At 37.9% G+C, this 25,068-nt stretch overlaps 3 protein-coding genes across 3 annotated transcripts; 1 reads left to right on the top strand and 2 right to left on the bottom strand.

The window, feature by feature from the left end:
- Positions 1–295: 295 nt before the first annotated feature.
- LOC107569347 (Bardet-Biedl syndrome 4 protein-like) lies at positions 296–3,706 on the bottom strand. Its single transcript, XM_016255422.1, has 6 exons — positions 3,661–3,706; positions 2,888–2,939; positions 1,987–2,066; positions 1,848–1,911; positions 485–596; positions 296–392 (listed from the first exon to the last, which is right to left on the bottom strand). The coding sequence occupies exons 1-6, from the start codon at positions 3,682–3,684 to the stop codon at positions 296–298; spliced, it is 429 nt and encodes a 142-aa protein (XP_016110908.1). The 5' UTR covers positions 3,685–3,706.
- A 1,359-nt stretch (positions 3,707–5,065) lies between these two features.
- On the bottom strand, positions 5,066–13,052 carry adck2 (aarF domain containing kinase 2). The gene is made up of 8 exons (XM_016255430.1): positions 11,806–13,052; positions 10,165–10,311; positions 9,771–9,899; positions 9,583–9,678; positions 7,441–7,686; positions 7,043–7,171; positions 6,015–6,068; positions 5,066–5,514 (listed from the first exon to the last, which is right to left on the bottom strand). Exons 1-8 carry the CDS (start codon positions 12,658–12,660, stop codon positions 5,383–5,385), a joined length of 1,788 nt encoding a protein of 595 aa, XP_016110916.1. The 5' UTR covers positions 12,661–13,052; the 3' UTR covers positions 5,066–5,382.
- Positions 13,053–14,557: 1,505 nt separating this feature from the next.
- On the top strand, positions 14,558–24,681 carry metap2b (methionyl aminopeptidase 2b). The gene is made up of 11 exons (XM_016255431.1): positions 14,558–14,763; positions 15,647–15,748; positions 15,851–15,910; positions 17,894–17,996; positions 18,071–18,232; positions 19,193–19,374; positions 19,463–19,557; positions 21,609–21,705; positions 21,788–21,891; positions 23,371–23,486; positions 23,652–24,681. Exons 1-11 carry the CDS (start codon positions 14,604–14,606, stop codon positions 23,902–23,904), a joined length of 1,434 nt encoding a protein of 477 aa, XP_016110917.1. The 5' UTR covers positions 14,558–14,603; the 3' UTR covers positions 23,905–24,681.
- Positions 24,682–25,068: the final 387 nt, after the last annotated feature.

The raw sequence follows: 25,068 nt of genomic DNA, 5'->3' as shown, positions 1-25,068 counted from the left end.
TTAAAATTATACATTTTCTCAGTTTAAACATTTGATGTGTCATCTATGTTGTATTCTGAATGAAATTTGAAACTTCCACATCATTGCATTCTGTTTTTATTCACAATTTGTACAGTGTCCCAACTTTTTTGGAATCGGGTTTGTACATGCACTGTCATTGTATGTAAAAGAGCTGTGTGAAGAAATTTCCATGTAAGGGTCTGGAACAACAATAGAGTGAGTACTGAGTAAATAATGAGAGCATTTTCATTTTTGGGTGAACTAACTCTTTAAAGACACATAGATCAGACAGCACTCAGGACAGAGGACGTGTACTTACCCAGTCTTTCTGATTGAGACGTGCTGCTTCATTATAAACCTCAATGGCAGCTTTGTGTTTCCCTAACAGGAAACTAAACAGAGTAAACACAGTTATATAACACTTATCTTCAGCAATTTTCTGTTCAGTTTCAACAATGGTGGTGTGTGTTTGGCCTGTGCTTACAGGGATCGTGCCACTTGCTTGAGGTTGTCTGAGCTTTTGGGGTTGAGGATGGCACAACTCTGAAACAACTCCAGAGACTGCTGGATCTTCCCTTCTAACCGCATGATCAGAGCTGCACACACAAATCCACAGCAGGTTTTCACCGGGATAAACTGGGACACATTGACTATGTTTGGAACGGATCACTAGTGTACTGATTACTGCACAGTATGATGTGTACCGCATACCACTGTTTAAAACTAGTATGTGAATGTGAAAGTGTTATTTGAGTATTACTGATATACTATTATAGTTTTTGTTCATATTTTGAATTAGATTTTAATTGGTTTTCACCTTAAAACCCTTTAACTGTCACCCGTCCCCTCTGTGGGACGCCTAAATTTACTTCACTATATTACACTTAAATCCTAATCTAATCATGACAAACTATATATCGTTGGAAAGGTCTAAGACTCCTAAATAGATATTTTACCAATGTTTTTGTTAAAAATTATGTAGGAAAAGTAATAGATGAATTTATCACAAGAGTGCACCTCAAAAATCTACATCATAACAGGAGTTCTGACCTTTGTCAAAAAAAGTCGTCTTCGTTGCCTTTTTCTCGATCACACTTTAGAAATCATCAGAAATTATATATCAATTGAAAACTTTAAATCTCTAAATTCATCCTTTGAAACCCATTTTGAAATCAAACATTGCATTACCATGAAAATGGTACATCAATATCATGTTACAAAATGTTTTCGTTCATGAATTATACAAATGTAAGTTTGGATCGTGCACTTTCACATCTATGTTCAAAAATGTGAGTGACAGTTAAGGGGTTAATATTAAAGTTTTTTTGTATTTTTATCATTTTATTCAGCTTTTTTTTTTGTCTATAGTTCTAGTTAATTTTTATTTATTACTTTTAGTTTATTTAGTTTGAGTTATTGTAGTAATTCAATTTAAACTAAAGGAAAATTAGAAATGTTACCTTGGCAGCTCGCGGAAAATATTTATATATTTAATTTTATTTCATTAATTCTATTTCAAGCAATAAAACTGTTTTTAGTTGCAGTTAACGATGTAAAACAGTGATTTCAAACATTAGCATGCTACAATGTCACTTGCCATTACGATGCATGTTTAATTCAGCGAGTGGTGTCCAATTATCACACATTTTACAATATTTTTTGTATCTGGTGCATTTTGGCAATTGTAGTATGTAGTTTCGGGTAATTCATGCATATTGATATTCATAAACTATGTAGATGTAGCATGCAATTATCTCATTTTGCACATCTGAGACTGACTCAGTCTGACCACATTAGAGTAATTTAATACATTTACACTGTTAGAGTGTTGTGTAGTTTACACTGACCTTGCACATACACAGCATATTCACACATGCCTTGAGTTTCATGCAGCTGTTCTTTAATAATGGCCTGAAATCAGAAGAAACGCAAATCAATTAACATTATTAAGAGTATTATACAGCAGGTAGGAACTTCTGCTTTTACCTTGCAGGTCTCATAATCTTTGCGGATATAATGCAGATGTATAAGCCAGTTTCTCCTCTCCAAGATCGGAAGATCGGGAGCTGCAGATAGAAGAAAAACATCTATATATATATGTATGTAACGATGCACAAAAGAGTCTAGACATTTAAAATATGCCTGAGTGTCATTGCAGATGCTGCAGGGTGTTATAATATTCACTTTGTTCAATGTGATTGAATCAGCTGCTTTCAGACAAGCTTCTGTCTGTGAAATGTTTTGCTTGTGAAGTTGATTGTGCACCATTCTTTACAATAAAAGACACTTGCTTTGATATGTCATATGCAAGGACATTCAAACATTTTAAAGTGTGACTTAACTGTTCAAAACTTTTTAGACCAGAGATTAACGAGATTCCGGCTGTTTCATCTTGTGTAGGACATTAACGGGTCTAATCATGAAAATGCAAATATCAAAGGCGGCATTGAAAATCTGCAGAAAGCAGCTTCTATTTTGGATATAAAGGGCAGATGGGCTTGCTGTGAGCTGCAGCAGTCTCGCAATGGGGGGCCGCAGAAGACACCTCGTCCCGAATCCAGTGGGCCTCAGAACAAAAGGAGCCTGTCCTCTGCAACATGAAGCGTCTGCATCGTTCTCCTCTTGCTTACAAGCCCCCTGGCAAATCTGCTCTCAATCCATTCTATTCCTAGACAGACTTTTCCCTCTGAGCCATAATCCTCTTCACTGAAAAATGTGGCAGAGGGGGGAAATAAAGGCAAACAGCGCCACCCACAGGATGAACAGATACAGCGGCGTGAACCTTGAAGATGCTAGTTTGGTTTTGCAGAATATTATAATCCAAAACTGAATTTTTAAGTTATTTATATAATTAATATATACAGACTCCGGACTCTGAGATGCTGACCTTTCTTTGGACGAGGTTTCTTGAGGTCTGTGGCCACAGGCAGCTGCACATCCTATACAAAAAATTTTAAAATGTAATATAATAACAAGAGTTAATCAAATTCTGCGTGCTGGAATGAATATTTTTCAGCACACCATTTTTATATTTGCATACTTTTGTCTCTTTAATTCATCCTTTTACATGAACTCGCTTTCTGTCTTTTTTATTTTATTATTTATTTATTTATTTAGGAGCAGAAATGACCTTACTGTTGTGCATTTGATTAATTAACGCTGACTCATATTTTGGATATTTAACATTATGTAATGAGAAATCATAAGAAACTAATTTTCTGACATATTGGACACATTTAAATCAACACATCTAACAAATACCACCATGATTTAGAAATAATTTACATTAACATCACTTTACTTTTATTACAGTATTGACAATTTGGGGTATAATATGTGCGTAAGAATATGTCAGAATGCAAGAAATCTTAATGGTCCTAAAACAAACTTAATATTCTTTATGTAAAGCTCATTTTCAATCTTCTTTGACAGGCTTTGCTGTTCGAGATTTAACGAAATATGAATAAAAATATGCCTTTGTTATTTAAAACGTCAATCTGTCAGATAGTTTTCTCTTTGCGGAGCAACGAAATAGCACAATAACGAAGAACAGCGGTTATACACTATCATAAACCACCATAAAGAAGATCTTTGTTCACATTAAAGGTATTAAATATCAAGAGTTTTTGTGTTTTAATGAAAATAACCATAATTTCTCACTGTTTTCATCGCGTCGTCCACCATCTTGCTCCTTTCCTCCTCACTTCCGGCGGACGCTTCTGTCACTATGGCAACACCGCGACGTCCCTGACCACGTGACTCCACCAGCCACACGTTTTTTTTATTATTATTATTTTTTTATTATTATTATTGAACTTTCAAAATTACAGAATTCAACAGCAAGTTCTTGACACATTTCCTCACATTTACACATTTTGTAAGTACAAATTGAAACACAGTTTAAATAAAAAAAATGTTAAAACTTAAAAGATAAAGAAAAACGAATGGGCAACTTTTCGATTTTTTTATTGTTATTTTAAAGATTCTAAATAATTGTTTAAAAATGAGCAAAATTTGGTATTGAGCTACTCCACTTAGTTTGATGGATATAATTTCTTATAACAAAAACAAATTAATAATTAATATTATTTTAGAAAAGTCATATTCATTTGAATGAAGTAAAACAGATGATAAATTTAATAGGATGCAGTTCATATCAACACTTAGAAATTGTGACATCTCAGACCAAAACAAAGATGAATGAGACTCTCCAGCATACAAATAATTACCAGTGGTCAAGGCTTAAATGTTTTAACTAAAAACCACCATTATGTATGTACACCCATTACATATTAGACGATGAGAATTCTGGTCGATTGCTTTACTAGAATTATCGGACATGCACAACTTTATAAGACAAACTGATAGATAAAGTCTCTCTCAAAGTCAAACTATAGAGCATTGGTTTAATTCAGACAAAGGTGTGCAAAATACACAAAGGAATTATTTTCATCCAGCTCACAGCAAATCATCTGAAGAGGTTACACAACAAAACACATCGATGCCGAGAAGGGCATTTGGTTAAGATGTGAGCTACAGCAGATCTTTCGAACATAACATAATTAAACTCGATAAACTCAAGCACATTCAGCATGACGCGGCGGTCAAGAAATTATAGCTTGTGATTGTCAACTAAAAGCTTTACAAATAGACATGGATTGTTACAAACACATTTAATGGCCATCATTTTTATATACTTAATTAAACAATTAAACACACACACAAACAAAAAGAAACGTGCCCGGAAAAAAATCCTGTCTGGTTGGTTCCTTTATGCATTTTCATGCAACTCTGTAATACGTCACGTTTCAGGGATTTTAAAAGCAGTTTTGGGTCTAATGCACTTGGTACAATGGATAAACACACTCAAAGTGAAAGCAGCCTAAAAGGTGGACATACTGTATATACTGCTGTCAGTAAGATTGATAATGTGTTTTAAGAAGTCTCTTCTGTTCAACAAGGCTGCATTTATTTGATCGGAAATGTTTGGTCAAATAAACGCAGCCTTGATGAACAGATTAAAAAAAACATTTAAAAAAAATCTTACTGATCCCAAACTTTTAAACAGCAGTGCATACAATAATGTACTAAATGTTCCTTGTTGTACGAATTTGACCTTTCATTTATAAACCAGGACTGTAGGATTTAGTTGACATATCGTGTGCATAATAGACACAACAAAACTGAATCTGGCCCCATGTGTAGAATGCAATCTCAATATCACGGCATATAATTGATCAGAGGAACACCTTTAACCATGTACGTGTAAACTGATCCCAGATGTGTGGGTTTAGGTTAGGTTAGAGTCCCTGATCGACACGCAGGCTGTTATTAGCGTCTGGAACAGTGAGGTAAATGTTGACAGTGTCACTGAAGAGAGTATCAGAGCAGGTTTTTCAGCAGGAGGGGTTTGGCGATCTCCAGGATGTCCAGGTTGGGGTCCAGTGATCTGCCCAAACCCTCCAGGACCATGATGGCAAACACTATAGATGCGAAATTACTCTCCAACTTCACCTGCCACAGGAAGTGCAAAACACACATCACTTAAACGTCATAAAACACACAATAGTATCCAAAACACAATGTGTAATCACTACATCACAACGATATTATCATGCATTTTCATTACTTTGTCACATTAACTAATTGTGCATGTAAGATTTTTAACAAACATTATCTCTGCTTTGTATGTTAGTATTTATTTTGCATGCAGTTCCTGTCTGTGCATTATGTAAATAACATTTACTATATTTTATCTCCCATATTTCTTGTGTACACGCATTCAATTATGTTCCAACCTTGACTCAATTATAACCTTTAAAAACGACCTAAGGTGGAACAAAACAAGTCAAATATTCACATTAAAATGGAAAAGCTTTTTATTACTACTTCCTGTTTACAAATTGAAAGGCTGCTTATTGGATTATAGAAAGGTAGGTGTTACGTTAAACAGCTAAGTGTTATTTTACACCGTTTATGATCTACTAACATGTGCTAAGATCAGCTGCTCTCACCTTGTGGTGGATCAGTAAACCAAAGACTTGAGACAGCAGCTGGGACACCTGAATCTAGAAAACAACAGACACGGTGTGAAACACAAGTCATGGAAAACAACATTATCAGTTTTTGCTGCCTAATATTTTTATGGAAACCATGACGCATTTTTTTCAGGATCTTCTTGAATAGAAAGTTCAATGAACAGCATTTACTTGAAATAGAAATCTTTTGTAACATTACAAATGTCTTTACTGCCACTTTTGATCAATTTAACACGGTTTCCACAAAAATATGAAGCAACTGCTTTAAACATCGATAACAAAAAATGTTTCTGGAGCAGCAGATCAGCATATTATACTGATTTCTGAAGATCATGTGACACTGAAGACTGCAGTAATGATACTGAAAATACAGCTGTGCATCACAGAAATAAATTACATTTCATTCTGAATCTAGAAAACAACAGACACGGTGTGAAACACAAGTCATGGAAAACAACATTATCAGTTTTTGCTGCCTAATATTTTTATGGAAACCATGACGCATTTTTTTCAGGATCTTCTTGAATAGAAAGTTCAATGAACAGCATTTACTTGAAATAGAAATCTTTTGTAACATTACAAATGTCTTTACTGCCACTTTTGATCAATTTAACACGGTTTCCACAAAAATATGAAGCAACTGCTTTAAACATCGATAACAAAAAATGTTTCTGGAGCAGCAGATCAGCATATTATACTGATTTCTGAAGATCATGTGACACTGAAGACTGCAGTAATGATACTGAAAATACAGCTGTGCATCACAGAAATAAATTACATTTTATTATATATTACAATAGAAAACAGTTATTTGAAATTGTAATAATTTCACAATATAACCATTTTTATTGTATTCTTAATCAAATAAATGCAGCCTTAGCAGCAGAAGAGACTTCTTTCAAAAACATTTCAAAGACAAAAATCTCATTTAGTTCAAACTTGACTGGTAGTATATTAATTTATAACTAATTACGGAAGTGATGAAGGTGTGTGTAACTCCGTACCTTTCCCAGGGAAAGCGTGTCACTGAGCGCATGATCCACTAGTTCAGTCATTTCCTTCTTGAAACGTGTCACATCCTGGCACTCATTGGCACGGGCGTGATGAAGGATTAGCTCTGCAACTCGCTCACCCTGGCAACACAAGCACATGTTTGGACTCTCATTCTGACGGCACCCATTCACTGCAGAGCATCCATTGCTGAGCAAGTGATGCAATGCTACATTTCTCCAAATCTGATGAAGAAACAAACTCATCCTAATCTTGGATGGCCTGAGGGTGAATAATTCTAAAATAAAACTGATGCGGATTTCAACAAACAAATCTTGAACATTTCTATTCACGACATATTCATATTCACAACTGTCAACAAAAGAACCACAATCCCCATAATGTCTTTTACCTGCTTAAGAACGACAGCAGTGAACACGGCTCTGAAGTTGCGTTGATCCGCCTCGCTGAGCTGCGCCACGATCCCTGCATCCAGCAGCACCAGCTGTAGAGGCGGAGGAGTTGGTCTCATGCTGACCACCACAGTGTCGCACAGGTCTGTCAGAGTCGCCCTGTCCTGGGGTGCCTCTCCTTGCCCACCCTTCACCAGGATGTTCCCGGGATGCAGGTCACCGTGGACGAAATTATCCACAAACACCTGCCAGAGATGACCACAGGTTAGATTTCAATGAAACACATACAATTAATCTGACTGTTGTTTAAAGGGGTGGTTGATTGCGATTTCACTTTTTAACATTAGTTAGTGTGTAATGTTGCTGTTTGAGCATAAACAATATCTGCAAAGTTACGAAGCTGAAAGTTCAATGCAAACGGAGATATCGTCTTTTCAAATTCTGGCAGTTTAATGCCTACAAAAACGACTGGTAGGGACTACAACGAGTTACTTCCCGGGTGCGTGACATCACAAACCCTGATAAACCTGCCCTCAGGAAAAGGCAACAAAGGGGGCAGCCGTATATTAAAAGCTAACAGAAGCAGTAGCATTTACAAAAACCAACGTATCTAAAAGTATGAGAAAACAACAAATAAAAAACATAGGCCTACCATTAAAAGCCGTGCTTGCACAGGTTCTGCACTGTCCTCTTCAATAATATCCTCTGCTTCTCAATCGGCTCAAACTGATAAGCGATATTAACGACGCCTTTGTTTACAATAAAACCGGAGCACATGCCGCTCAGGAGAGGAGACGCTTAGACGCGCACTAGAGACGGTTAAGCCAATCACAACACACTGGGCTAGCTAACCAATCAGAGCCTATCGCCTATTTCTGAGGGTGGGGCTTCATAAAAGAAGGAAATAATCAGTCTGTTTCTCAGAGAAGGGACAGAGTGGTGTGGAATAAAGTTAAATGAATGTGAAAAATAATGTGTTTTTTTTTTAACCAAGCATTAACACGTTAGACTGCACCCCATAAACACAATCAAGCCTAGAAAAAAAAACAGTGAACCACCCCTTTAAAGGAATAGTTCACCCAAAATAAAAAATTTGCTGAAAACGTACTCACTCCCAGTCCATCCAAGATGTGGATGAGTGTGCTTTTCTATCAGAACAGATTTGATGAATTGTAGCATTGGAAAAATAATGTGTTTTTTTTTAACCAAGCATTAACACATGTTAGACTGCACCCCATAAACACAATCAAGCCTAGAAAAAAAAACAGTGAACCACCCCTTTAAAGGAATAGTTCACCCAAAATAAAAAATTTGCTGAAAACGTACTCACTCCCAGTCCATCCAAGATGTGGATGAGTGTGCTTTTCTATCAGAACAGATTTGATGAAATGTAGCATTGGATCTTTTGCTCACCAATGGATCCTGTGCAGTGAATGGGTGCCGTCAGAATGAGAGTCCAAACAGCTGATAAAAACATCACAATAATCCACACCACTCCAGTCCATCAGTTAACATCTTGTGAAGCCAAAAGCTGTGTGTTTGTAAGAAACAAATCCATCATTAAGACGTTTTTAACTTCAAATCGTTACTTCCAGCTAACATAAGAGGTCTTCTATCCATAATATTGCTTTCTGCAGTGAAAAAGTCGTCTGATTTGAATCAGGAGAGAAATCTGCACAGATCAAGCACCGTTTACAAGCAAAAAAACTGTTCAAAACAGCTCTAAACAAATATGTCAGTAGATTTTGATGTGTGAGGACAACAGGAGATGACTTTTTCACTGGAGGATACATTATTATGCATTATGGACTTTTGGCCAGAAGTAAGAGGTTAAAAGATCTTAATGATGGATTTGTTTCTTACAAACACACAGCTTTTGTCTTCTCCAGACATTAACTGATGGACTGGAGTGGTGTGGATTACTTGTGGATTATTGTGATGTTTTTATCAGCTGTTTGGACTCTCATTCTGACGGCACCCATTCACTGCAGAGGATCCACTGCTGAGCAAGTGATGCAATGCTACATTTCTCCAAATCTGTTCTGATGAAGAAACAAACTCATCTACATCTTTGGATGCCCTGAGGTTGAGTACATGTTCAGCAAATTTTAATTCCTAGGCAAACTATTCCTGTAACTAACCATTTTCAAAAGAAGATCGACACCCATCCGTGCAATTCTCTGCTTGATTTCTTCTGGAACGTCTGAACTCAGGTATTTTGAGATGGGTTCACTTTCCTACAGGAGCATACATCGACGCATTAGTTCTTCTCAGTGGAATAAAACAGGTTATACAATATTAAAATGATCAAGAGCACAGCCATTTTTACCTCATATGTTTCAACCAACACAGTCCTTGTGACAAACGGTCTGAGGGGCGTCGGAAACTTCACATATTGCAGATCTTTAAAGTTCTTTTGGAACTTTTCGATGTTCTGCGCTTCAAACCGAAGATCGATCTGCATCAAAGAGATATTAAAGCACAAAAATACATCGTTGCCATGAAGCAGTGTTACACTCTTCTAGTTTATATATACAGATACTTTTTTGCCCCACTGTATATAGTTTTACTTCTATCTTAATTTTTTGTTATTTAAATTTTTTAATTATTTTTATTTCAGTTAACATTTATTTCATTTCAATTAAGAAAGACCTTTTTTTTTTTACGGTTTTAGTCAACTAAATTTATCCTGCATGGAAGGTTCTTCATAAAAACATCAGTACCTGTTTGGTCATGAGCTTCTCAAACTCATCTACAATCTCAGGCAGGCTGAGCCACTTGATGCCGGGCAAACAGTTGAGGAATAAACTCCCAGCTTTCATTAAGATCAGATCGACCTGCACCTGCTGCCTGACTCCTGGATGAAGAACCTGGTTGAAGGAAAAAGATGCTACAGAATAATGATTATATTAAAACACCTAATAATAACAGAGACAACCAACAAACATAATTTTAGTCCAGCACCTTGGTGGTTAAATTTGTTAGCTAGTATAACACCCCAACCAGTTAACTAGCTAAACAAGAGTGACCATCTTAACCTTAATCCTCTGTTCAGGTAATCTGTGGCCTGAAACGATTTTTCAGATCGACCTGCACCTGCTGCCTGACTCCTGGATGAAGAACCTGTTTGAAGGAAAAAGATGCTAGAGAATAATGATTATATTAAAACACCTAATAATAACAGAGACAACCAACAAACATAATTTTAGTCCAGCACCTTGGTGGTTAAATTTGTTAGCTAGTATAACACCCCAACCAGTTAACTAGCTAAACAAGAGTGACCATCTTAACCTTAATCCTCTGTTCAGGTAATCTGTGGCCTGAAACAATTTGAGTGTTAGTCCTAAAATGGCATCTTACGTTACTTGACTAGTTTAAGCTGGTTTGATCAGGATTTTTCAATCCAGGGTAAGAACAGCCCAAAAACTAAGAAGAACAGTAATAAACATCTTGAAAAACGTCATTTAAATTCCAATTGTACTTTGATAATCTAACGTATTTCTGTGAGAAAATAGAGTGCTTTAAATAAAGAAAAAACTAAAGAAAGATTAGTTAAAATTGTCAAGATTAAATTAAATAGAATTTGATTATTTTACATGAAAAAATAATGGTGAAAATCAGTCATTTAATAATAAAAAACACCAAAAGAAATGCATAAAATGAATGTATTTTTTGAGAAAATGGAAGAGGTGAAATCTTCCTTCTGGGTCATTTTACCTTGATAGTCTGACGTATTTCTGTGACAAAATAGGGTATATCATACGGAGAAAAAATAAATAAATAAAAGCTTGGCTGTCTTTAACTTCAAGAATAGCCAAAGCAATCTCTGAAGAATACTAAACATCTTGAAAAGCAAGAGATGTCATTTTAAAAACCTGTTTTGCCTTGATAATCGGACATATTTCTGTGACAAAAGAGTATACGATAAGAAAAACCTCAAATATATCAAGTAAAAAGTGTTAAGATTAAATCAAATTTGCTTGATGTCAAAGAGTACTTTAGGGGTAAATAGGGTTGCAAAAAGGTGGAAAATGTCCAGCAAACTTCAGAAATATTCCAGAAATTGTGGAAAATTTACAGGATTTTTTTTTTTTTTAATATTCCAGGGATTTTTGGAAGGTTTCCGGAAATGTTCCACCCCTTTGCAACCTTAGCGGTAAATACCAAAATAAAATGCATACTTTTATTATTTTAATTTTATTAATGAAAGTAATGCATTTAAAAAACAAAACTGCTTTTTTTTTTTTTTTTGGACTTCTCCGGGAGTTGATTGGATAGTGAAAAATACAAAAATATGCAAACTGATCCAAATGGTTGGAAGGGGCGTGTTTAAAAAGTAAGAAGACCGTGAGCAGGATCTTTACCTTAATTGCCACAGGAATCAGAGGCTCTTCCTCCAGGTGTTCGCCTGGGCCAGGTCTCTCTCTGAAATCCCTCGTCTTGGTCTCCGCCGTCTCTTCCTCATCTTTACACGTCTCCCAAAAGTCACTCAAAGCTCCTCCCAGACCAGGGATCTCCCAGGCCTCCAGGAGACTGTTCCTCTCCAGTTCCTCCACCAGCTTCAGGAACGCCGGATCTTCGACGCTCTTCACCTTGGCTTTGGCGCGGTACACCTGCGCCACGCATCCCGAGCCCACAGGCTCCTTACTGTCAAACACAAACATCTGCCTCCATCCTTCCCCAAACGCCCGCCTCAGACAGAGCTTGGTGTGGGACCAGGGATGGGGCTTCACCTTCACATGAAGCCTTGAGAAGCGCTCGCAGAAGTCCCGGGAGAAGATGTCCCGTCTGGTGCTGGCCCACTGGCCCAGTTTGTTAAAAGTAGGTCCAGATGTTTCCGTGGCCCAAAGCAGGGCGTCCAACCAATGGGACGCCCAACGTTGTGATAGTAACGTCAGGGGATACAGAATCAGAAGTGGGCTGAATTTGAGAAGCAGCACCAAGGCACGGATTCCCAAACGCAAGACGAATACTAACCTGTGGATCTGCACCCGGGCGACTGACTTCCTCTCTGTGGTCCTCCGCTGAAGGACAGCTTCCTGTCCAGCGGCGTAAGTGACGCCACATGCAGTCCAACACAACAGTCCCACTTTGGGGGCTTGAGAAAAAGCATGAGTACCTTTAACGAGAAACACTCTACGGGCCGGGATTCGAATCGATACCCGGTGCACCAAGTACCTGAAGTTCTGGAGCAGGTGTCTTGTGCAGAAAGCAGACATGTTTTAATCAGTTATTAATTATTTAGACATTTACCAGTTTCTTTAGGACAAGTGTAGTGCAGTTGCAATTGAAATCAGACATATGAAAGCATATTATGATCATGCATACAGTATGTAGAATAAACATTCACTTATTAATGGGAAATGATGTATTAAAATCTACATGCAAGTTGCTGATGTCTTAGCATTAACTATGCATGCATGCACTGCAATGCAAGTATAATATAATGCAGAGAATGATTCAAAATACAACGCGTAGTCATAAACTTGCACTCTTTCGCGGCCAGATGTCCACAGTCCTGCTGTTTAGCATTGCATCTCCACATTTTCACACGAATTTAGTTTAATTCATTCAAACGTTTGTTATGAAATGTTGCTCCTCTCCTCGGGTCCGGCTGATTAATCACTCCGTGCGAAATGTGAACCTCAACATTAGTTCCGCGGCTCAGAGGAACCGGAAGAAGCTTATCGAATAATCGATGTATTGATTTAGCGATTAATCGATTATGCGATATATTTAAAAAGCAATAAATCATCAGCTCAGCAATAATAAACACAAGACATGTATGAAACTGAAATGTGTATATACTCCGTACGCAATATCAATATGATTAAAAATAATGAAAATTAAAATAAGAAAATACTAATTAAATAAATAACGAAAACAGAATGAGTAAATGTTTTTTACATATTAAAAAGTGTAATTTTATTTGTTGTTTTGCCATTTGTATTTTTTTTTACTTATTTTAATGTATTATTAAGTTTATTAATTGTATTTATTTTTATTGTTGTTGTTTATATTAATATTAATTATGTATTACCCCTCTTGTACCATCAATTTGACATTTTAAAGTTCAATAAATTATCTTAAAGGACGTTATCTCTTGGTCTTAATATTGAAAACGATGAGATAAATGCACAGATAAATGCACGAGCAAATATGTTTATCATTATTGCTAAAATATGTCACAATAAATAAATAAGTCATAATATGTTTATGATATATTTGTGTACCGCGAATCTTATTTATTTATTTATTTTTATTAAACAGTACAAAACATCAAACCATTAAGCTGTAAAGTTATAAAAACAAAACAAAGAAAAGCAAAGAAAGAAAGAATGCACAAATAAAAATAAAAAGTAACTTATTTTATTATGGCAAAAGTGTCCAAGGTGGTTTTTTTTTTTGTATAACCACAGTTTTACTACAAATACCGTGGTTAAACTATGGTTAGTGTAGCAAAACCATGGTGAATTTGTGGTTACCATGATTTAACTATAGTGAAAAAACTTTTTTTTTCACATAGGACGAATATTTAAATATATAATGTTTATGTATGTGAAATTTAGCTAGCACGGAACATAAATTAATGAAGTTATATTTTCCTATATTCTCTTTCGAGTAGTCAAACAATCCAAAGAAAACCATGTTTTCTTTTTTCTTCTTCTTCTTCTTTTATGCACACCCCGTGGGGGATCAGGATGGGTTCAGTAGCTTTATTATGGCAAAAGTGTCCAAGGTGGTTTTTTTTTTTGTATAACCACAGTTTTACTACAAATACCGTGGTTAAACTATGGTTAGTGTAGCAAAACCATGGTGAATTTGTGGTTACCATGATTTAACTATAGTGAAAAAACTTTTTTTTTCACATAGGACGAATATTTAAATATATAATGTTTATGTATGTGAAATTTAGCTAGCACGGAACATAAATTAATGAAGTTATATTTTCCTATATTCTCTTTCGAGTAGTCAAACAATCCAAAGAAAACTATGTTTTCTTTTTTCTTCTTCTTCTTCTTTTATGCACACCCCGTGGGGGATCAGGATGGGTTCAGTAGGTTGGACTTTTTTCGAGTAAAAAGGTCCATCCAGCTGAACGCGCAAGGATCCCGCCGCACATGACGCACGCTTCACCCACAATCCCTCGCGCGGTCGCAACATGGCAGACGAGCAGACGCAGGAGCTGCAGTCCGCAGCTGCACAAAAGCAGATTTTACCAAACGGAGACTCTCACCTTCTCAAAGAAGACACGGATCCCGTTGACGAGACCGGGAAGAAAAAGAAAAAGAAGAAGAAGAAGGGAAAAGCGGGAGCCGTAGGTAATAAAGACGCAGGGGCGCCGCTAAGGGGGGAAAGTTAGGGCCCACGCACTTTTGGGGCCCCCAGAGATCTGTTTTATAGGTAGTAACAGTAGTAGTAGTAGTAATGTAATAGAAATTATAAATGTATCTACCAAAGAGTTACAAATAAAACAAAATTACGGCTTATTTCTGCATTTCCAGCTAAATTGTGTCCCCCATTCACTGCATGGTTTCGTCCGTCCTGCGTAGCCTAGAGTCACTGAGTGAGATCAGATGGTCAACTGTCAAATTAGAGATGTCTTCGGGGTCGAGGGGGGCAAACCGAGCCGGACGATTTGGTCAGTCGCGCTTGAAAACACATTTTAGTTTTGCTAAAGAAAACCTACAAATTCACACTCTGTTTACATCGAGCAGGAAGCGCGCGAGGTTGTCATGGCAACCAGACACACTGCACGCGAATTACGGCTGCGCTTCTATTTCGCGTCACTTGAAAACATAATAATACACAATAAACATGTCTGTCAAAATGATCTCAAAGGAGGCTTTTATTAAGCAAATCAAGGAGTGAATTACTCATCCACTGTTTAAAGGGGTCATATGATGCTGCTAAAAAGAACATTATTTTGTGTATTTGGTGTAATGAAATATATTTATGCGGTTTAAAGTTAAAAAAACACATTATTTTCCACATACTGTGGTGTGGTGTGGCCCTTTAACAGCGTTCAATGTTTAGTTTATGCGCTGGAGTGTTGGTTAATGGCTGGTTAGAGTGTTTAACTAGTTTGTGAACTCATGGCAGTTGTGTAATGTTGTTATAAGATGCTCCACGTGGGCTTTATGTCTGTTAAATGTATATTGCAATGCACTGTGTGCGTCAAATTCACTGTATTGTCGTTCATAGGAAACCATGAGGGTGAAGGAGAGTCTGAAATCAGCAAAGTGGCAAATCAACTGGAGCGACAAACTTTAGAAGACCAAGAGAAAGATGATGAGCCAGAGGAAGGTTTGTCTGAAGCTAATTGCTAAAGTTCCCACTGCAAGTCCACGTGTATCTAAGTTCTGTTTTTGTATTGATTGTTATATGGTGAAATTTCTATTTTGGCAGATGGCGAGGAAGGAGATTCAACTGGAAAGAAGAAGAAGAAGAAGAAGAAAAAGAAAGGACGTGAGTGATTGTTTAAATTCCCCCTGCAGTCACTCATTTAAAGGATTGGTTCCTGATAATTTACTCACCCCCATGTCATCCAAGATGTCGTTCTGTCTTCAGTCGCAAAGAAATTAAGGTTTTTGAAGGAAAACATTCCAGGATTTTTCTCCATATAATGGACTTCAATGGGGATCAACGGGGTGAAGGTCCAAATTGCAGTTTGAGTGCAGCTTCAAAGAGCTCTACACGATCCCAGCCGAGGAATAAGGGTCTTATCTAGCGAAAAGATCGGTCATTTTCTTAAAAAATAAAAATAAAAGTATATACTTTTAACCACAAATGCACATCTTGCACTAGGTCCTCGACGCGCTTCCGCAAATTCATGGATTACGTAATCACGTTGGAAAGGTAGGGTTGGGCGAAAATCTCCCATCTCATTTTCTCCTCCAACCTCAAAATCATCCGACATCGCTGTTTTATCTTTTTTTTGTAAAGGGCATTTAACTTTCTTTGCATGTTCGCTATGTAAACACTGGGTCAGTACTTCCGCCTACGTTACGCGTGAACTTTCCAACATGATTACGTCATGCGTGAAGTCCAGCTAGTGCATGACGAGCATTTTGTGGTTAAAAAGTATTGCGCTTCCGCAAATTCATGGATTACGTAATCACGTTGGAAAGGTAGGGTTGGGCGAAAATCTCCCATCTCATTTTCTCCCCCAACCTCAAAATCGTCCGACATCGTTGTTTTATCTTTTTTTTGTAAAGGGCATTTAACTTTCTTTGCATGTTCGCTATGTAAACACTGGGTCAGTACTTCCGCCTACGTTACGCGTGAACTTTCCAACGTGATTCCGTCATGCGTGAAGTCCAGCTAGTGCATGACGAGCATTTTGTGGTTAAAAAGTATATATGTTTTTATTTTTTTAAAGAAATGACTGACCGTTTCGCTAGATAAGACCATTATAGAGAGCCCTTGTAGAGCCCTTGAAGCTGCACTGAAACTGCAATTTGGACCTTCACCCCGTTGGTCCCCATTGAAGTCCATTATATGGAGAAAAATCCTGGGCCCTCATTTATCAACAGTGCGTAGATATATTTTGTCCTACGAATTAAATTTAGAATGTGCTTAAGTTCAAGAAAATCCGTATTTATCAAACATGTGCACGCAGTTCTTACGCACATGAGTAAGAAATCATTGTTGGTAAATCCCACATGTGTGTAAGTACCATGCTCGTTCACGTTCACGGTCATTTGCATTCGGAAACGCCTCCAATGAACCATATATGGTGACAACACCTCCCTTAAAAAATCACGTGAATGTATGTGTCCTCACCGAAATCATGGCAAAGAAAGCGGTACCGACTGAGAAGCCATTCTGTGCTCTCATTCTCAGCGTGGTCTTTGAAAACGCGTTCTATGCGGAGCGCATTGTTTGCCAAGTCTTCCAATAACGCAAGATAAGCCATTGCATTGAGACAAACATTTGTCACAGCTGTGTTTTATAGGGTTTGACACCAATTACGCAAATTGTCTGTTAAAAACCAGACAAATGATAAATTGAGTGTTTTATAATTAAAGGAAACACAGGACATGTGAATTGCTTAATGCATACTGTGACACAAATGCTTTTTATGTGTAGTGTCGCTATTCTACCACTAGATTCTCTGCGTAAGTATGCTCAGAGGTGTGCTTATATTTACACACATTTCTACGTATAAGTACAAGTTGGTAGATCCCACACTTTGCGTGAAACTGTTCTTACGCACTCATTACGCACACATCTGTGCGTACGCACTGTTGATAAATGAGGCCCCTGGAATGTTTTCCTAAAAAAACTTAATTTCTTTGCGACTGAAGACAGAAAGACATGAAGATCTTGAATGGCATGGGGGTGAGTAAATTATCAGGACATTTTTATTGTGGAAGCGAACTGATTCTTAGTTCCATAAAATGGCTTGAATATAACTTACGTTGTTCATATTCCTTCATTCTCTTTCAGCCAAAGTTCAAACAGATCCTCCATCTATCCCCATCTGTGAGCTTTACGCCAATGGAGTTTATGCCAAGGGCCAGGAATGTGAATATCCACCGACGCAAGATGGGTACAGACAGCAGCTGCTTATTACACACTCTAAAACCAGCTAAAACACTTAAAACACTGTTTTATCTCACACAGACGTACTGCTGCATGGCGGATGACCAACGAGGAGAAGAAGTTTTTGGATCAGGCTAATGAGGAGATGTGGAGTGACTTCAGACAGGCGGCCGAGGCCCACCGGCAGGTCAGAAAATACGTCATGAGCTGGATCAAACCGGGCCTGACCATGATCGAGATCTGGTGAGTGAAACCATCCATGCGCTTCACTCATACATTTGTGATATTGGCTTTCATTGGGAAACCTTGGTCAGTGCTACAGTACTTCTTCATTAGTGGTGAAAGGCATAGAGACGGTTATTTTTGCAGCTGACCTTATTGCGTATGCATTAGTAGGAGTTTCCCTTTTGGGTGCAAAAGTTTTAGGAGGAGAGTATTTAAATGAATCATGAAAGGTGATTTACTATGGTTTGCGGTAGTCAGTTTACTTGTAGTTGCACCATTATTTTAACACCTTACTTAAAGGAGTCATATGACATTGCTAAAAAGAACATTATTTTGTGTATTTGGTGTAACACATTAAACACATTATTTTCCACATACTGTACATTATTGTTTCTCCTCTATGCCCCGCCTTTCTGAAACGCGTCGAATTTTTACAAAGCTCATCGGTCTGAAAAGCGAGGTGTGCTCTGATTGGTCAGCGATCTAGTGCACTGTGATTGGCTGAATACCTCAAGCGTGTGACGGAAATGTTACGCCCCTCACCAGGTTCAGGAAACTCTTCTCCGCAAAATGTGCTGCACGCACTCAAATATTTGGGTTGAAGTGTTCTGGAACAGTGTTGTAAATAAAACTTAACCACTGATTTCTAGTTGTGTCCTCTTTTGGAAGCCAAACAAACTAGTTTGGCTTTCGCAAAGAAACAAACAGCGTCTCCACGACATGGCGGCGGCTGCAACAACAATACTACAGCGAGAATCAAAGTTACGCCTTCTTTCTTTGTGTGAACATTTGGGCGGCGTTATGCAAATCTAGTAAATCTGGCCCAAGGTGTTTAATACAGCCCTTCTTAGCTTTAGCACAAAAGACAGCCTTCAGATGATTTGCAAAATATCTAGTTGCAGCTTTTTCAAATTGACGCTCATTGGCAGCCGTGTGCCGTGTTTAATCCGCTAATCAGGTCTCATTTTTCCCTGCCAGTGAGAAACTAGAGGATTGCTCTAGGAAGTTGATCAAGGAAAATGGTCTGAACGCTGGTTTGGCTTTTCCGACTGGCTGCTCGCTAAACCACTGCGCTGCTCACTACACTCCTAATGCAGGAGACCCCACCGTTCTCCAGTACGATGATGTCTGCAAGATCGACTTCGGCACGCACATTAACGGTGCGTCTCAAATCATTTCTGATATTGATTCCCTCTGAGTGATTTGTATGCTGATCTTTTGCCACGTTTGATTGTTTTGGCTTTCTAGGTCGAATCATTGACTGTGCCTTTACTGTCACCTTTAACCCAAAGTACGACAAACTGCTGGAAGCCGTTAAAGATGCTACAAATACTGGAATTAAGGTAGAGTCTTACCTCAACAAATTTATGACATAAACAAAACAAGCATTCAGTATTTATAATTGAAGTACCTGAATGAGTGAAAACATGCAAGTGACATTTCATCCCAAAAAAGAATAAAAATTACATCCACCCCCCCCCACAAAAACAGCAGAAACAACAAAAAAATTGACAAATTTGGACACATTTTCCACTTTCTCAGTAGTAATACTGCAAGTATATTGCTGTGAAATTAACTAATTCATTTTAATAATTAATTTTGTTAGGATTCATTGATTAGAAAGTTCAGAACAACAGCATTTATTTGAAATAGATATATTTTGTAGCATCACGATTGTCTTTACCGTCACATTTGATCAATTTAATGCATCCTTGCTGAAACAAAATTATTAGATTCTTTCAGAAATCTTACTAACCCCAAACTTTTAAAGGGGTCATGAACTGACAAATCAAAATTCCCTTGATCTTTTGACATAAGAGCTCATTGTACTATAAAAACATCCTGTAAGTTTCAGAACTCAAAACTTTCTCATTAGTCTAAAAACAGCTTATATTGAGGCCAATCTGACAAAACGACAGCTTGTGGAATGTGCCACTTTATGATGTAATAGTGTGGCTAAACCCTGCCTCCGCAGAAGAACATCAACGCCTGCTTCGACATCAGTCTGTTTAGCCCCGCCCACCGATACTACATCACTGTCTGTTTAGTCCCGCCCACCGATTCTACATCACTGTCTGTTTAGCCCCGCCCACCAATTCTACATCAGTCTGTTTAGCCCCGCCCACCAATTCTACATCAGTCTGTTTAGCCCCGCCCACCAATTCTACATCAGTCTGTTTAGCCCCGCCCACCAATTCTACATCAGTCTGTTTAGCCCCGCCCACCAATTCTACATCAGTCTGTTTAGCCCCGCCCACCAATTCTACATCAGTCTGTTTAGCCCCGCCCACCAATTCTACATCAGTCTGTTTAGCCCCGCCCACCAATTCTACATCAGTCTGTTTAGCCCCGCCCACCAATTCTACATCAGTCTGTTTAGCCCCGCCCACCAATTCTACATCAGTCTGTTTAGCCCCGCCCACCAATTCTACATCAGTCTGTTTAGCCCCGCCCACCAATTCTACATCAGTCTGTTTAGCCCCGCCCACCAATTCTACATCAGTCTGTTTAGCCCCGCCCACCAATTCTACATCAGTCTGTTTAGCCCCGCCCACCAATTCTACATCAGTCTGTTTAGCCCCGCCCACCAATTCTACATCAGTCTGTTTAGCCCCGCCCACCAATTCTACATCAGTCTGTTTAGCCCCGCCCACCAATTCTACATCACTGTCTGTTTAGCCCTGCCCACTGATTCTACATCACTCTATTTAGCCCCGCCCACTGATTCGCACATGTAGTGTAAATAAAGAGAGAGGCAAACACAGAAATCAAACAATAAAGATTCTCCGAAGACAACAAGACACTGTGAAGTTCCAGACCGCGTCAGTAAGAACTCGGTCCTTTGTTCTCTTAATTTTACCACGGATTTGTTTACAAACAAGGCAAAATTCGACGCAGGATTTTCAGAAAGATTGAAACTAAAAGACGATGCTGTGCCGAATATATTGGATCGACAGTAATGTCGCAGCACACAAGTGTGAGTAACCGTTTTTATTACATGTTTACTATCGCTTTGCTATTACAGATCATTTGATTTGTACTGAGTATTTAAGTGTTTTTAACCTAAATCACAGCAGCATCCATCTATGAAGGCTGTAGGCTGTTAAACACACAGCTGTTAGTTAATCATAGCAGTGGGCATTTACTTCCAAGTCTACAATCCACCACACCAATTTAAACAGAGCGTTCTGATGAGGGGTAAAAACAGAACAGAAAATAGCCTATTACTATATATGTGGACCTCAGAGAATAGTACAAAATAATAATAAAAAAGGCAGTTCATGACCCCTTTAAAAAGTAGTGCAAGTTAAATGTATAAATAACTAATAAGCAACTTGATGTTTTTCTTAGCGTTACAGTAATTATCGTAAAGCTCATTGTTCTTTTATTTCAGTGTGCAGGTATTGATGTTCGTTTGTGTGACATTGGAGAATCAATTCAAGAGGTTATGGAGTCCTACGAAGTGGAACTCGATGGAAAAACATATCAAGGTAAATAGTAATCGTTTTAACCTCAAACACCTAAAAATAACACAAGATAGGATTTTGCCAGTGAAATTACTTGTCTTTCCAGTGAAACCGATTCGAAATCTCAATGGCCACTCTATTGGACAGTACAGAATACACGCAGGCAAGACGGTGCCCATAGTGAAAGGAGGTGAAGCCACTAGGATGGAGGTACGTCGTGACTTTCTACAAAGTTTTTGTTTCACAGATTTGAATATATCTTTGAGTCACCCAATAAATGTTCATAACAAGGAAGATCTCAGGAGAAAGAGTTAATCTTTGGAAAAGGGACAGAGAAACTTGAGAAGGTCTCAGTCTGAGGGTTTAGGGCTGAGTTTGTGTGTGCCAGAGTTATCAGCACAGCCCTTAGCTGACACATCTCTATCAGTCAACACCACAGGGCTTAAAGAGAGGCGTAGTCAAGCGCACTAGTGTCCAAAATGATCTGAGGCTGCATTTATTTGATCAAAAATAATTGTGAAATATTTTTACAGTTCAAAACAACGGTTTTCTATTTCAATGTATTTTAAAATGTAATTTATTCCTTTGATGCAAAGCTGTATTTTCAGCATCATTACTTCAGTCTTCAGTGTCACATGATCTTCAGAAATCATTCTCATATGCTGATTTGCTGCTCGAGAAACATTTCTGATTATCATCAGTGTTGAAAACAATAGTGAAACCATGATGCATTTTTTGTTTTAGGATTCTTTGATGAATACAAAGCTCAAAACAACAGCATTTATTTGAAATAGAAATCTTTTGTGACATTATTAATGTCCTTACTGTCACTTTTGGTCAATTGAATGCATCCTTGCTGACTAAAAGTTAAAAACGTTTAAACGCTAGTGTTAGTCAGTTTGTTTTCCAATGTATGCACTGCCCCATAAAGATGGAAATATACGGAATATTTTAGTGTCGCACAGAACTAATTTGTAGTTGATGAGCATTAGTTATGTTGTGAACCTCTTGCTCCAAAGCCTATAAATGAAGCGGTACTATTTTGTGTTCATATCATCCAAAATAATACAAATAAATAAATCTTATTAACCATCACTTTGTCAAGTCAACATTTTACTGTAAAGGTGTGATGCTGCTCCTTCATTTGGAAAGCAATCGTGTAGTGTTGTTAATCTCACCATTAAGGGTTTCATTTGTTTTAGGATTCTTTGATGAATACAAAGCTCAAAACAACAGCATTTATTTGAAATAGAAATCTTTTGTGACATTATTAATGTCCTTACTGTCACTTTTGGTCAATTGAATGCATCCTTGCTGACTAAAAGTTAAAAACGTTTAAACGCTAGTGTTAGTCAGTTTGTTTTCCAATGTATGCACTGCCCCATAAAGATGGAAATATACGGAATATTTTAGTGTCGCACAGAACTAATTTGTAGTTGATGAGCATTAGTTATGTTGTGAACCTCTTGCTCCAAAGCCTATAAATGAAGCGGTACTATTTTGTGTTCATATCATCCAAAATAATACAAATAAATAAATCTTATTAACCATCACTTTTCAAGTCAATATTTTACTGTAAAGGTGTGATGCTGCTCCTTCATTTGGAAAGCAATCGTGTAGTGTTGTTAATCTCACCGTTAAGGGTTTCATTCTGTCGGATGTTGTCATGCTGAGTCTCCTCTTTTACAGGAAGGAGAGGTTTATGCTATCGAGACCTTCGGCAGCACTGGGAAAGGCATGGTGCACGATGACATGGAGTGTTCCCATTACATGAAAAACTTTGAAGTTGGCCATGTGCCAATAAGGTGACTAACTAACTCCAGAAACAAGCAATTTGTCCGTCACAGGCAATCAGAAGATATTTGACTTTTAATGTTCTGGGAGCATGTCTGTGATGCCTAAAACTAGATAGGCACCTCACAAGATTTTCATCAGAATTATGAAGTAATGTTCATTCACCTCTTTCCCAGACTCCCCAGAGCCAAGCACTTGTTGAACGTGGTCAATGAGAACTTTGGCACTCTTGCCTTCTGCCGCCGCTGGTTGGATCGCCTCGGCGAGACCAAGTATTTAATGGCACTGAAGAACCTCTGCGACCTGGGCATCATCGACCCCTACCCGCCTCTGTGCGACACCAAAGGCTGCTACACGGCCCAGTTTGAACACACTATCCTGCTGAGACCCACCTGCAAGGAGGTGGTCAGCCGAGGAGACGATTACTAGGCCTCCACGACACCGGTTTTTATAAATCTCTCCTCTGCTTTCATAACACATGAGTATTTTGATGGCTAAAGGCCTGAGTAAGTTAATGAGCTGTGCCTTCTCATTTTTAACAAGCTAGTAATTGTTTGTATAAAGGATGAATGGAGGTAAAGATGTCCTCTTGTTGAACCACGGTGTAACTCGCTGACACAGATGTGTACATACCCCCCCCACTTGTAAAGTGCTCTAGAACCATTTTTGTAAATGTCCGGTGCACTTTTCTTGATCGATATGAGCAACCCAGAGAAATGTGGATTCAAAAGCACATTTTTAGATCATCTGGATTAGCTGTGTTACATACAAAGCTTTATTAACTCCTGCCCTAAGAGAAATTAGGAAACGTTTTGATCATTTTTTTGTTTTAATCAAGTGCTGTTTCTCCTTTTCAGTTTGTAACTTTTGATTCAGTTACACATTTAAGCTGAAAAATACTAGGAGACATTACAGGTGGGGTTTGGCTGTATTCTTTAGCTGAAGAACAGACTTACGCAACATAGACACCCATAATAAAATACTCATTCAAACACACACTTTCCTCCAAGAGCGGGCACTCGTAACAAAAGTGGCGATGTTGATATGTAAGCATCTATATTTTGGCTATGCTTGATTTCAGGTAAAGCCTGTTTGAAATCAACCACCTTTCTCAGAATAAAGCACGTGTGGCGTTTTATTTTGAAGTGCAAATAAAATTTATAAGAAATTATGTGATCTGCAAGTTGTTTCATGTTCTTTGTCTCAAGGTTTCATCATATGTACATGCTTTGTGTAAAAGTCATATTGGTTTACCTTATTAAACCTGTAGCATTTAAAGACACAATATGTAAGATTTATTTATTAAAATATCCAAAAACCACTAGAACAGTGTTATATATTTTGCTGACTTGTGTACTTACAGTATCCCAAATGTTTCGAAGAATGTTTAAATCCAGAGAAATAAGCCATTTTAACTAGTGACACGGAGCGTGTCTATAGTGTCATTGTGTAGTCTGCCGATGACGTCATAACCCCTCGATTTCCGGTTTTGTAGAAAACATTTAAACACCAAAGACGCTTTAATATGTTGTGTGTTTTAATAGACCGGTGACGACCGCACAGAGTAGCATTATAACAGAACTAAATGTATCT

The sequence above is a fragment of the Sinocyclocheilus grahami genome, unplaced genomic scaffold (assembly GCF_001515645.1).
Source record: "Sinocyclocheilus grahami isolate Dianchi unplaced genomic scaffold, SAMN03320097.WGS_v1.1 scaffold1337.1, whole genome shotgun sequence".
Lineage (NCBI taxonomy): Eukaryota > Metazoa > Chordata > Actinopteri > Cypriniformes > Cyprinidae > Sinocyclocheilus > Sinocyclocheilus grahami.
This window is presented reverse-complemented; position numbering and strand designations above follow the sequence as displayed.